The 13,258-nt window shown below is 54.4% G+C and overlaps 7 protein-coding genes across 7 annotated transcripts; 3 read left to right on the top strand and 4 right to left on the bottom strand.

The window, feature by feature from the left end:
* Positions 1-288: 288 nt before the first annotated feature.
* HMPREF1541_06749 (uncharacterized protein) lies at positions 289-1,156 on the bottom strand (the record flags this gene model as incomplete). The annotated part of the gene is made up of 2 exons (XM_008721078.1): positions 289-1,014; positions 1,064-1,156. 2 exons carry the CDS (start codon positions 1,154-1,156, stop codon positions 289-291), a joined length of 819 nt encoding a protein of 272 aa, XP_008719300.1.
* Positions 1,157-1,876: 720 nt separating this feature from the next.
* On the top strand, positions 1,877-2,861 carry HMPREF1541_06750 (uncharacterized protein; the record flags this gene model as incomplete). The annotated part of the gene is made up of 3 exons (XM_008721079.1): positions 1,877-1,879; positions 1,926-2,483; positions 2,529-2,861. The coding sequence occupies 3 exons, from the start codon at positions 1,877-1,879 to the stop codon at positions 2,859-2,861; spliced, it is 894 nt and encodes a 297-aa protein (XP_008719301.1).
* Positions 2,862-2,978: 117 nt separating this feature from the next.
* HMPREF1541_06751 (6,7-dimethyl-8-ribityllumazine synthase) lies at positions 2,979-3,659 on the bottom strand (the record flags this gene model as incomplete). The annotated part of the gene is made up of 1 exon (XM_008721080.1): positions 2,979-3,659. One exon carries the CDS (start codon positions 3,657-3,659, stop codon positions 2,979-2,981), a length of 681 nt encoding a protein of 226 aa, XP_008719302.1.
* Positions 3,660-4,220: 561 nt separating this feature from the next.
* On the top strand, positions 4,221-5,740 carry HMPREF1541_06752 (ornithine aminotransferase; the record flags this gene model as incomplete). The annotated part of the gene is made up of 3 exons (XM_008721081.1): positions 4,221-4,748; positions 4,793-5,494; positions 5,555-5,740. The coding sequence occupies 3 exons, from the start codon at positions 4,221-4,223 to the stop codon at positions 5,738-5,740; spliced, it is 1,416 nt and encodes a 471-aa protein (XP_008719303.1).
* A 1,034-nt stretch (positions 5,741-6,774) lies between these two features.
* On the top strand, positions 6,775-8,453 carry HMPREF1541_06753 (uncharacterized protein; the record flags this gene model as incomplete). The annotated part of the gene is made up of 2 exons (XM_008721082.1): positions 6,775-7,906; positions 8,038-8,453. 2 exons carry the CDS (start codon positions 6,775-6,777, stop codon positions 8,451-8,453), a joined length of 1,548 nt encoding a protein of 515 aa, XP_008719304.1.
* Positions 8,454-9,139: 686 nt separating this feature from the next.
* Positions 9,140-10,947, bottom strand: HMPREF1541_06754 (uncharacterized protein; the record flags this gene model as incomplete). The annotated part of the gene is made up of 5 exons (XM_008721083.1): positions 9,140-9,369; positions 9,492-9,854; positions 9,926-10,445; positions 10,505-10,606; positions 10,660-10,947. The coding sequence occupies 5 exons, from the start codon at positions 10,945-10,947 to the stop codon at positions 9,140-9,142; spliced, it is 1,503 nt and encodes a 500-aa protein (XP_008719305.1).
* Positions 10,948-12,217: 1,270 nt separating this feature from the next.
* On the bottom strand, positions 12,218-13,255 carry HMPREF1541_06755 (uncharacterized protein; the record flags this gene model as incomplete). The annotated part of the gene is made up of 2 exons (XM_008721084.1): positions 12,218-12,829; positions 12,878-13,255. 2 exons carry the CDS (start codon positions 13,253-13,255, stop codon positions 12,218-12,220), a joined length of 990 nt encoding a protein of 329 aa, XP_008719306.1.
* Positions 13,256-13,258: the final 3 nt, after the last annotated feature.

The raw sequence follows: 13,258 nt of genomic DNA on the forward strand, positions 1-13,258 counted from the left end.
CCGAATTTGATCCCCTACTCGGTCTTGGAGGCCCGTGCCGCCATTTGCCCACCTCGAGACACTCGCCTCTTTCCGCCCCGGATGGACGTTATTTATGTCTCTATCATCAATTCAACGAGTAAGGCTCGCGAGAAGCCTGTCTTAGTGACAGCTGCACGAAACGGAACAATCTAAGATGACTTGAACTACCCGGGAGGGTTACACAATAAAAGATTCACTATCTACCCATGCTCCATATCAACATTTCATTCATTCATTGGCGTTAACAAGGGGTATCGCTCTGCCGTCTCAAAGCATTTCTTGATCTTCATCTTGACGCTTCGGTGTATACAGGTCGCCTTGGCTCCACATCATATGCTGAAGTAATCCGTATTGGTGCTCCATTGGTTCGGTGTCAAGTCCGACTGCCCACCACTCGCGAGCGTGGTTATACACCGGGTCCTTGCAACGTTTGTAGTCGTCTGATGGGCGGTCATGCTCAGAAGTGCTGGATGCGTCCTTGTACAGGTTGGTCATATAGGGTTCCGCAGCACTGCGAGCGTCGTAGCCCGGGAGAGCACAGAGATTCTTCAGACGCTCTCGCTCCATTGCCTCCCATCTGATCCTGGCAGCCTCTTCTTCCTGATCCATGCTGGTCTGAGGCCAATTCTCGTTCGCCGAGGGAGGAAGTTGGCTACCAGGAGTGGGTGGAGCGATTCTCCACAGTTCCACGAGCCTTTGCTTCTGGTTGTCGTCGGCACCCTTGAACAGAAGAATCTGTGAAGGGAGAAGAGCCGAAGCATTCACGCCAGCTTCCTCGAGGACCTCTGAAGCCGATCTTTCGGGCACCTGATGGGCAGAATGGTGGTAATGCTGTGTAATGTAGGTGATTGGAGCTGGTTGGGGAGATACTTGCGGTGTAGATGGCATAGACGCGTTCTGGGTCTGAACAGGATTGAGATGGAAGTGCTGCCCCATCATGTTGACCAAGTCATCGGTCATCTTGGAGTCACTCTCCGCGACCGACAGGCCACACTGTAGCAACCAATCAGAAGGTCATGCACAAAGAGAGGACGGAACAAACCTGTCGACAGTGCGGGTTCTCCTCGAACGCTGCAATGGCATTGGAGACATCCGTTTCGCATCCACAATTGTGGCAGCGGTGGTAGGAGGCCATGACTGGTGGCCCGCAAGATCCTCGACGTTAGACCCTCCAATGAACCAAGCAGGACAGTCTCGAAGGCAGGAAAGCCAAGGAGGTGGAGTGGTGTTTGATATTGTGTGCTATTCTAACTATCACAACAAAGCGCTATCAAAGGTCCCGTTCCGGAGTCCAAGTAGCCAGGTCCAGAGAATAGGGGTGTGGTTATGATATTGGCAACTCCTAGAACTTGGAAGGGGGCCAAATGTCTGTCAGGAACCAGTTCAGGATCCTTGGGTCGATGTACGCAGGCACGAAGGGAGGAGGGGCAGGAATAGGCTTCAGCGAGAAAGGTGATATTGCAGCCGATGACTCAGCTTAACATGAAAGCCGGAGGTCGTGCTGCGAGGTTGATACCAACGTCTGTGACGATCGTAGTATCCCTGAGATAACAACACTGTCTTGAGAAGATGAGTAGGAGGGAGAGACGAGTGCGTCAAAAGGGGGGCAGTTGGAGTTCGTCATGAACAGGTAGTCACGTTGGGCCGATTTGAGTTGGGCATCGGCGGCGCCAAGCTCCGTCATCCCTAACAGGCATGTTTGCCGGTTAAGTTGCGACGCGCGAGGAAGCCTTGTTGGCGCGGGAGTATTGAAGTCGAGCACTTGCACCGAACGACCTCTCTTCTATCCCTCTAACATAACGACCCTTGCTCTTGTCTGCGGAGAAACTCCTTGAGCACTCGATTCTCGGACACCATGGTAAGAGAATACTGTTCGAAGATGGAGTTCAACTAACAGCAACCAGACCTCCATCGGAACCGGGTACGACTTATCCAACTCCGTCTTCTCCCCCGACGGCCGCAACTTCCAAGTCGAATATGCGGTGAAGGCTGTTGAAAATGGCGGCACGTGTATCGGCATCCGGACGAAGCATGGTGTAGTCCTCGCCTGCGAGAAGATCATCTCTTCCAAGCTACTGAAGCCCGGCGCAAACAAGAGGATAGCATCTGTCGACAGAAATGCGGGTGTCGTTACATCAGGGCTGTTACCAGATGGTCGCCACCTTACCAGCAGAGCAAGAGACGAGGCAAGCAGCTGGCGGTCGACGTACAAAGCGCCGATCCCCATCAGCGCACTGGCGAGCAGGATGGGTGGCTATGTTCAAGCATACACTCTCTACTCTAGCGTACGGCCATTTGGTGTCACTGCTATTCTCGGAGGTTGGGACTCGGAAGCCGAACTCGGTGTCGACGGCCAGGTTGGATCCGGACCATCTAAAGGAACTGGTGGCAAGGTGGAGGACGCAGCAGTCAAAAAGGGTGGTCCCGGCCTGTATATGATCGAGCCAAGTGGCCTTTACTGGGTATGCACATCCAAACACTGCGTCATGATTGACTGACGTACCTAGGGCTATTATGGTGCCGCCACAGGCAAGGGTCGACAAGCTGCGAAGGCAGAGCTCGAAAAGCTAGACCTTGCCAATCCTGACTGTGCCCTCACACTTGAAGACGCAGTCAAGGAAGCTGCCCGAATTATCTACGTCGCCCATGAAGACTCCAAAGACAAGGAATTTGAGCTTGAGATGACATGGATTTCTAGCCTAAATGGTCCTACTCAAGGCCGACATCTGCAGGTACCACAAGAGCTACTGGAAGAAGCTGAGAAGGCTGCGAAGAAGAGCATTGAGGGCGATGATGACGACGATGAGGAGGAGGAAGAAGAAGACGAGATGCAGGAATAGACTCTTCAGGGGACCTTTAGCATTGTACGGCGTTGAGGAAATAAAGGCACCAGCGCGGGATGGCACCTGAGGATTCGATCTCGAATCGAGGCATGTTATCGGCTCTTTATTGCCTGTTTATATCGTGCCAGCAATCTTGCCCTCTGTCCAACCTCTTCTCTTGACTCCTAGCTCGACAGCAGCATTGCCCCAATCTTCACCATGGTTATGACCTTTTGCTTCCTTGCCAGTGCCGCCTGGCAGACCAGCTCTTGCAAGTCCTTGTTCTTCGTTGAGAATTGTTAACAGACCAAAGATGACAGGAACACCGCTGTCCAACTGAACTCGCATCAGACCGTGGCTGACGGCGTCCGCGATGTACTCAAAATGCATAGACTCGCCCTTGATTAAAACTCCAATGGCGATGACCGCGTCGAACGCTTGCCTAAGCTTTGTCTCGCTCTCTTTCTCGGGGGCTTTTGGCTGCAAGCTTCCCTGAAGATCTGTCTGAGACGCACTTCCTCCCAGTAGATCACCAATGCCCGAAGCCAGGCTGCCTACTCCGCCAGCTACTGTGCTTGCTGTACTTTGGATTTGTGATGCGGTGTAGACTCTCTGAACAGCCAGAGGGAGCTCGTAGGATCCAGGGACGGATTCGAGAATGATATTCTCCTCCTTAACGCCGGAGGCTAGTAGTGACTTTTTTGCACCCGCGACCAGAGCCTCGATCATGGCTGTATTCCATCGCGCGTGGACAATCGCAACCCGTAAGCCAGAACCATCGTGCTTCTGCGGGGCGCCGGGACCTTTGAGAGACATTGCAGGATTGATTAAGGGATAGTATGTGATACGATGTCTCGGGCAGTAGTCAAAAGTGTTGTTCAAACGTCGGAGTCAAACAACGAATGAGGCTGGATGGCATACCCTTAGCTCCAGGTGAATGGCTGCTCAGGCACGGCTCAGCCGTTCAAGCACGGCGCAGCCGCTCAGGCACATCGCAGAGTCGATCCTTGCTGCGGGGCATGCCATCCCACCTTCAACTGGATTTCGCCTTGTCAGACCCGGACGTGGGGTGGATATGGCGGCTAGGACTGCACTTAGCGACCGACCTCCTGCCGTTAGCGACAGCCTCAAGGGTACACCTGCACTTAGAGGCATAGCACACATTCACATGATCGCGGATATTCGAGGTTGTCTTGAGTAAGAGTTTGCCTCTTCAACCAACATTGCAACGCCCTTTGGCACCATAAAGAGCCTGTCTGCATTCTCAACAAACACTTCGTCTATTCTTTTGCCATACGACTTTCATTATCACACTACTGCGATCGACCAATCAGCAAGGAGTCATTTGTCGTCCATCAGGGCGCTCGAATCGCAGCCATGGCGCCCATTGCACTCAATGAGACCAATGGCCACGCTAATAGTACTCAGGCCAAGCCCTCGACCGAGCAATTGAAGACATCAAAGTACCACGCGTCTTCATCAGAGGAGGCAATCAATGCTGAGCACGCTTATGCCGCCCACAACTACCATCCCCTACCCATAGTCTTTGCCAAGGCTCAGGGCACAAAGGTATGGGATCCAGAGGGACGAGAGTATCTCGACTTCCTGTCTGCCTACTCTGCAGTCAATCAGGGCCACTGTCACCCAAAATTGGTCAAGGCGTTGGTTGACCAGGCATCAACTCTCACCCTCAGCTCAAGAGCATTCTACAATGATGTCTTCCCTCGCTTTGCCGAGTTTGTTACTAAGTTTTTCAACTTCGACATGGTGCTGCCAATGAACACTGGCGCCGAAGCTGTTGAGACTGCAATCAAGATTGCCCGAAAATGGGGCTACAAGACCAAGGGCATTCCTAGGGATGAAGCGATCGTTTTGTGCGTTGCGGAGAACTTTCACGGCCGAACAGTAAGTACTTCACTTTGTGACACAGCAGATGCTGACCGATCCAGTTCTCTGCGATCTCGATGTCAACAGATCCCGAATCTAGAGACAACTATGGGCCGCACCTCCCATCGGTTGGCTCCATATGCCCAAAGACCGGCAAGACGATTCCATTCGATGATATTGAAGCAGTCCGAACAGCCTTCGAGTCTCACGGGCATCTGATCGCGGGATTCATTGTTGAGCCAATCCAGGGCGAAGCTGGTATCGTGGTTCCCTCTGACAACTACCTGAAAGAGATCCGGGCTCTTTGTGACAAGCACAATGTGCTCTTGATCTGTGATGAGATTCAGACAGGTATCGCACGGACTGGCAAGCTTCTATGTCACGAATGGTCTGGCATCAAACCCGATGTTGTCCTCCTCGGAAAAGCCATTTCTGGAGGCATGTATCCCGTGTCCGCTGTGCTCGGCCGCAAGGATGTGATGCTGACGGTCGAACCTGGCACGCATGGCTCGACGTACGGCGGCAACCCTCTGGGTTGTGCCGTGGCAATTCGGGCTCTCGAGGTCGTGCAAGAGGAAAACCTCGTGCAACGGGCAGAGGACCTGGGCAACATGTTCCGTCAAGGACTGAAGGACCTCAACTCACCAATGATTCAGATTATTCGCGGCAAGGGTCTGCTGAATGCTATTGTCATTGACGAGACCAAGACAAACGGGCACAGTGCTTGGGACCTGTGCATGTTGTTGAAGGCAAAGGGCCTATTGGTGGGTCGAGCCCTGAAGATTGCACATGTTCAAGAGAATATGTCTGCTGACGAAATGCAGGCCAAACCCACACATCAGAACATTATCCGACTTGCTCCTCCTCTGGTCATCACCGAAGAGGAAGTCAAGAAAGCATTGAGCATCATCGACGAAGCTGTCAAGGAGCTGCCTGGCTTGAAAGGTCAGAAGGAGGATGAGGTGATTCCAGATGCGGAGAAGCACGTCAAAATCACGGTCGACAACTAATAAGCGTCTGGACACCCTCGGAAAAGCCAGGTAGCTTACGCTCCAATGCGAACGATGGTGGACTTGGAAGCATGTGGCTTACTTTGCCAGAGAGGTGGCTTATGCCGCTCGCAAGACTATCAATGTATGTATGAGTACCATAAGCAGGATATCGTTGGATCAGAGCCTGCTCTCAGCATAATCATGCTGACCGCATGAAGGATGTAGCTCTGATATAGCACCTGACAAAGGCTGCATGGCAGTACTAGATCTAGTTAGACAAACGCGGCCGGCGGATTGGCCGCCCCGTGCCAAGCAACGTCAACTCGGGTTCAGCCGTTAATCCAATTCGATCCTTCCACGCCGGCGAAAATGAAACGTCGGGGTCCTTCGAATTTCGAAACATGGCCTTCGACCACGTCCCTGCCTGCTTCTGCACGCTGCAGGGGCTCAAATGCGTGCACTGCCCCGAAAGCGGAGGCCGTCGATCAGGGCTAAGAGGCACCAAGACGCCTCTGGCCGTCCTCCAAGCTTCTCTAGATCGACGACCGAAAAGTCCCAGAGCTTGACAACAACACCCCCTGATTCTCTGACACGACCGAGCGATGCACGTGTTGGCGCAACAGCCTTGCGCTTGCCACTCCCTTCCTGTGTACTGACCGCTTCAGCCTTCCGGGCTCAGCAGCAATCTGTAATCCGGCTATTGGTTAAACCTGTGGTGGCGCCGAGCGGGCCACCTCGTTTCGCTCTCCCCGACCAGTCAACGCGATTTCTCGACGCCTCCTGAGCTGGAGGTGGAGTTGACTGGCTTTACCCAATATCAGCGAGACCAGCTCCGGGAATAAAAGCCACGATCATAAGAACGACGGACTCTTTTACGATCTTGAACATTTTTGGAACTCCGGTTCCTTCACGCTTGCTCTGACTCCTCTACTTTGTCACCTTGTCGTTAAGATTCTGCCCTTGTCTTCTCATTCAACTCCGCCGTCAGTTACAGGTAACTGGCGTGCCTGTAATCTTTTCCATCTGACCTTTGGTGACTGCACCTTCACCCCATGTCGAACGCATCCTCTCCGAGGCATGTGCCTCCTCCGGTAGCGACCGACTTCTCTAATAGTCCACATATGGCTGCACCTGCGCAAGCCCACACTGCTTCCTCTCCCGGGCGCAACGCTCACTTCAAGCCTGTTCCTCTGCGAGCTGCAACCCGCCACAGCATCGACTTGGACGACTACTTCCAAGGCCCGCGAGACATTAAACATCATTCCAGATGGCCATATCTGTTACGTCTGCACGGCTCCATTCTGCCAAAGTTGATAATTCCCCTCATGATCGTAACATGCTGGTCAATACTCATTACCTGCATTTGCAAATACGTCCAGCGCCTTGTGGTCGACCCGGTTCTTCTGACGGTCCTTGGTTTTGTGGTCGGTTTGGGTCTTTCTTTCCGTTCTTCGACCGCGTATGAGCGTTATGCCGAGGGCGCGAGGTATTGGGCGACGCTACAATTATCCTCCCGCAACCTCGCCCGCATGATCTGGATCCACTCCAACGAGCGTCACGATCAAGATGAAGATCTTGGTAAGGCCGATCTGCTCTCCAAGGTGACAGCTATCAACCTCATCAATGGCTTCGCAATAGCCCTGAAGCATCGCCTCCGCTTCGAGGTTGCCCCCGACTACCCAGACTTGGCTCCATACATCGACATCCTCACCACCATGGCGGGCAACGCAGATACTGCATGCCTGCACCCCAAGCCCAGGACTAAAGCCAAGGCTACGGGCGAGTTCCTGGGTATCACTTTTGCCGAATCGAACCCACGCAAGCTTATGAAGCAATCGAGGGACAACCTGGGCAATATCCCGCACGAAATTCTTGCGTACCTTCAGGCTTACACCGAGCACATCTTCAGCGCTGGCACCCTCACCAACGGGCCCATACAGTCCAGCATCATCACCCAACTTGGCATTCTGGCGGATGTTGCAACCGGCACTGAGCGGATCGTCAATCACCCCATGCCTCTAGCTTACTCCATCTCCATTGCCCAAATCACCTGGGTCTATGTCATGGTGCTCCCCTTCCAGCTCTACGATCTTCTTGAATGGATCACGATCCCGGGCACCATCTTCGCGGCCTACATCATTCTCGGACTTGGGGCCATTGGTGCCGAAATCGAGAATCCCTTTGGTCAGTCAGAGCCCTCAAAACAGTTCGCTCGAGTGAAAGTGGCCTGTCTGGGTATTTCCCGCGGGCTTTTCATCGGCAACCACCATTGTTCTCTTTGAATACCAACGCAATCTTACTAACACCTCTCCCAGGCAATGACGTCAACGACCTACCCCTCGACCAATACTGCCGCGAGCTCCAAGGCGACCTCGACGTCCTGACCAGCATCTCCCGCACCGAACGCAGCTGGAACATCGGCGCTGGGGCCGGCGCCGCCCAGTGGCTGTCACACCACCAGAATAAGGTCCTGTGGCCGTTGAGCGCGAGCGGCTGGGACCACTGGGAGGAGAAGCCACTCGGCGAGATCCGCGAGGCGTTGTGGGAGAAGGCCGTCAGCGCGGATCGGAAGCGCAAGAGCATGGCGTTGCACCGCGCGGAGGGCCAGAGGCAGGAGGCACAGAGGCAGGAGGAGAGGGAGAAGGGAGCCGCGTTGGAGAAGGTGCTGAGTCGGAGGAAGGTCAGTGACACCACCGAGGAGACGAGAGCGACTGGCCATGACGCCGTCTAAGGAATAAAAAGGAGGGGAAGAGGAAGGTGAAGAAGCCCGTCAAGGCCATCATCGTGCAAGATGGACACTTGTGAAATGGAAAAAGGGCGTTCATCGCCACAAAAAGGGGGGGGGGGGGGGAAAGGAGAAAAGCGGAATCATTATTAGATTACTACGGACGAAGAAAAGCTTTCCGACGAACGGAAGAGGACACACGCTGGTTTTTGTGTCAACCGGCTGCGGCGTCAGTACGGTTTCTACTAGATTGCGAAATTAGCGAAAGCATTCTGAGCGTTATCCGTCATGCTTGAGTGGCTTCACTTTTAGTTTAGGGCAAAAGCAGGGCAGGGGGTCAGCCAGTCAGTCACCGCATAGATCAACAGTTTGAGATGAAGACACTTTCTCTTCTCTTACTTGAATTCGGCCCAGCAGCCCATGCCGATGCACCCAAGACCCGAGTGGCAATGTCGATATCAGCGGTGGGTGGGTGACTGACTGATCGGGCCTGTCTGTCTATACAACGACTTTGGGAATTTGAGGACCTAAGTAAGCACTTAAGAAGCAGGAACCCTCGCTTGTCACCACCGCGCACTCGCTGAACCGATCCACAAACACACACACACAGATACACCCCATTGCATTTCTGAAGCCAAAAACCCCAGCTTGGGGAGGGACTTTCTCTCTCTCTCTCCTCTCCTCTCCTCACATCACAACTGGTACCGGAACGTGGGGCTGCGGTCGGTGAAGTCGTCCTCGCTCTCGGTGTAGCCCTCGGCGAGGAGCTGGTCCTTCTTCTTCTCGCGGCGCAGGTACAGGGCGCGCACGATCCACCACATGCACCAGGCGAAGCCCAGGCAGCCGAGACTCCAGCCGTGGCCCAGCTTGAATTCGGGAGCGCCTTTGGATTGGTAGATTTGGCCGGAGACGATGCCGCCGACTGTGTGGAAGGGACGGAGAGGTTAGCTTGTGTTTCATTAAGGGAGTTGGGGGGAGGTGGGAGGGGTGGAGGAGACCGGGGGAGGGAACAGTTTGCGCATGCCGACAGGGTAGGAAACTTACTGTTGGTCAAGGTCAACTGGATGCCCAGACTGACGGCGCGCTTTCCGTCCGGGGCACAGTTCCCGGACAGCCATGCGATGTTGCCACCGGTGCAGATGAAGCAGGCCGTGGAGATGAGGTAGGTGGCAAAGTACTGCACACCGACGGGGACGTTCCAGGCTAGCAGGATGGCGTAGCCGGCGATGCCGAACGGCGCGGAGAAGACCAGGACCCAGAAGCGCGCCCTTTTCTTGTCCGAGATGTAGGCGCCGACGCCGTAGACGATGGCGCCCCAGAGATTGACGGGGATGACCAGGTACTGCGCCTCCTTGACCGTGTAGTTGAAGCCGTTGCGCAGGATGATGGGGAGGAAGGTGCCGAAGCCTGAGTAGAGATAGTCAGCTTTGATGTCTATGGAAAGGTGGTGGTTAGGTAGGGAGAGCGAAGAGACTGACCGTATAGGATGGTCACCACAGCGATCTGGATGAACGAGTGCAGCCACGTCTTGATGTCGCCGGCGCCACGCTTGAAGTCGATCTTTTTGTAGTGTCCAGTGCCGCCGCTGTACGCCGCCGAGGCCTCGTAGCGCCACGCCATGATCTTGCGGTCTTCCTCGTTCAGGAAGTACGCAGTCTGGTAGTCCTTGGGCACAAGCTTGATGCAGCACAACGCCCACACGAGCGTGATCAGGCCTTCGATGATGTACAGCCATCGCCAACCGGGATAGCCGGCCACGCCATCCATGTAGAGGATGCCGAAGGCGATCAGACCACCAAAGGCACCGGACAGGGCGGACGCGATGAAGAGATAGGAGATGCGCTGCGCCAGTTCCTCGCGCTTATACCAGTTGGCAAACGTGAGAGTGAGGCAGGGGAACAGACAGCCTTCGAAAAAGCCAAGGATGAGTCGGCAGACGCAGAGGCCGGCGAAGTTTTGGATGAAACCATTGCACATGCACACAAGGCCCCAGCAGAACTTGAGTCGAGTCAGTGATTGCGCGGAAAAGTACGTCTTGATTAAGGGGGGGAACTCACGGTGATGGCTGGGATGACACGGTTGAACTGGAGGCGCTTCACAAGGACCGAAGTGGGAAATTCGGCCAAGATGTAAAAGATATAGAAGATGGAGACAGCGGTCTGGATGATGTTAGCGAGCGCTCAGGTGCCTTGATGAGAGTTGATCAACGTACATTGAGTTGATTTCCAACGAGGCCGATGTCTCGCGACATACCCTGTGTGGAGGCGAAGCCAATGTTACCGCGATCGAGATAGGAGATGAGCATGAGCATCATCATGACGGGGGCGATGAAGAGATCCAACTTCCGGACCAGAGCCTTCTCCTTGCGCTTGAATTCGGCATCTTCGGGTGAGATGCCTGTCTCGACGTACTCGCTGGCTTCCGCCCTGGCCTTCATGTCAAGGTCATGCTCCATGGCAGACTCGGGGGGCGAGTTCTTGGTGTCGTTGGGTGTGGCCATCTTGTCCAGGCTGTCTGAAGTCACCATCTCGAGAGGGAGGTGCAGCAGAGCAACAGGTTTAAGGATGTTTCGGACTTACAGAATGCTGGGGACATGATTTTGGGGTAACAGGCAACTCCGGAATTGAGACGGGCGCCAAAGGGTGTGCCAGCTGTGTCGATAGCGGGTTACCCCTTCAACAGTAACGATCATCGAGCGGTGATTATCACACGTGGTAAGGCCAACGGAGAGCCGTTCCCGCTGGGTAGCCAAGGCCCTAGGTGCTCTAGAGCGGCGCCGCTTGCCCACTATAACGCTTCTCTGGGGGGCCCCGTTTTGGGGTTGTAGCCACCCCAGATGGGTTGGGGCAGGGGGGGTCTGCCTAGTGCCCAGGTGCACCTTCCCACGGGGGGTGTGGGTACGCCGGGACACCCGAGGTGCAGATTAACTTTTTCCAATCCATACCTGCTGATGAGGTGTCGGCCGTGTCTGCTGGGGTACAGGTACGGAGTACTTTGGTTCGATCCAGAACCAGACCACTGCTGACATTCTTTCATGTTGGAGGTGGCTCCATCTTTGGAGTCAGCTCAGCAGGACGGAGATAGCAGGGCTTCCCAAAATTGGGATGGCGCTAGACTCGGCCAGTGGCTGACACCACGGCTTGATCGTTGTTCCAGAAAATTGGAAATCGATGCCTGTCGTGCGTGGAGACAGGCAACATCTCCAGGCTTCTCCAAACCTGTCAGCTTTGCTCGCATGGGCACGCAGAGGCAAGAACCAGCGCTGTGACCAAGTGTGAATGGGCCTTCTGTCACAGGTCGTCCGAAAAATGTCCAGATGGTACCGATCGTGCGGAATCGAGAGGTGTGGTCTAAAGCTAACCACTGGGGGACCCTGTCCGGGGGTCAGTGTCAACACCTAGGCCTACCATATCACAGTAGACACTCACCAGGACTGTCACTACTGGACGGAATGGAATGGTTTACACCTTTGAGGAGAGATGATATGCCTCTCGCTGGAGTCCTATTACTGGTGAACCTTAGACAAAGGGCATCTGCTATTCGAGCTATGCGCGTATAGGAACAGGCACGTGTAACCAGGACCTCGTCGGGATGTCAACATCACCAGACCTGCACGTCAATGCGAACGCCAAAAATCTCAAACCCATGCTTCCGGTGCCATGCAGCAACATATCGCTTGCAATGCTCCCATGCAGTTTCCGGTGACCAGACAACGCTGCGCGCTCGTCGAATCCTCTTCACTCAGGTCTCTCATCGCCAAAAGCGCTATTCTACTTGCTACCGAAGAACCTTCCCGCATTTTGAGGATTCTCTTCCCACTCGACATCATGTGCGAAAATGACTTCAACGCCCTGCTTCTCCAATTGGCGGATGTGTTCAATGGTTTGTTCCGCGACCTTCTTGTCACCGTGAATGCAGCAAATATGACCTTCGGCATCGCTCCACTCTCCAATCTCTCGCTCCTTGCGCATGATCCTCCGATCGTGGCACGCGTCGCCAGCAAGGTAGACGCTTGACACAGGCCCAGTCTTGGCGAGAATGTTGATATGGCCTGGTAGATGGCCAGGCGCATCAACGATAAGCACACTGCCATCGTTGAAAATGTCAAGGACTCTAGGGAGATGTCCTTGGGGTCTCCATGATTGGTGAAAGTTGGGACCAGTGGTCATCTTTGCCAAATCTTGGCTTGAACTTGGTGAGTCGGTCTCATATGGATTCCGAAGCTCAATGGTCCTAGCTTCTGGAAGGAGATCGGACTCGAAGAACGAATGGCTGCCGCGCAGCGAAGCGGATGAGCCGCTAAGCAACTCAAGCGCGCCGTTGCCTACCACGAACGTGCTCTTCTCAAAGTCCCTTGGCTCTCCAACATGGTCCCAATGTACCTGTACATCGTCAGCTTGACAGAACAGTTACTGCTTGTGGGTGCTCACATGGGAATAGATCACGTAATCGATGTCCTCGGGAGTCAAACCTCCAGCGGCCAAACTTTTCGTCACATCAGGGTCGGTTGTCAACGGCTGACGAGTAGCGATATGGTTTTGGATAGGCTCCGGGTACCGTGAAACGCTCCTTCGAATTCCCAAGTCGAGCAAAATTCGGGATGTATGGCCGGTCTCGGGGTCGTGGTGCTGGATCAGGAACGCAAGAGACGGCACTGTCCGCCTTGCAGTTTCATCTGCGGGATTGACGAAGAAGCGTTCCGGCAGGGTCAAATGGCCAGCTTGCAACGCATGTACCTGAACGGTCTGCACTTTACCCTCTTGTGGCGGTGTGGGAGGTCCCTCTTGTCTGGTGAAGATGGTCGACATATT

The sequence above is a fragment of the Cyphellophora europaea genome (assembly GCF_000365145.1).
Source record: "Cyphellophora europaea CBS 101466 unplaced genomic scaffold supercont1.6, whole genome shotgun sequence".
Lineage (NCBI taxonomy): Eukaryota > Fungi > Ascomycota > Eurotiomycetes > Chaetothyriales > Cyphellophoraceae > Cyphellophora > Cyphellophora europaea.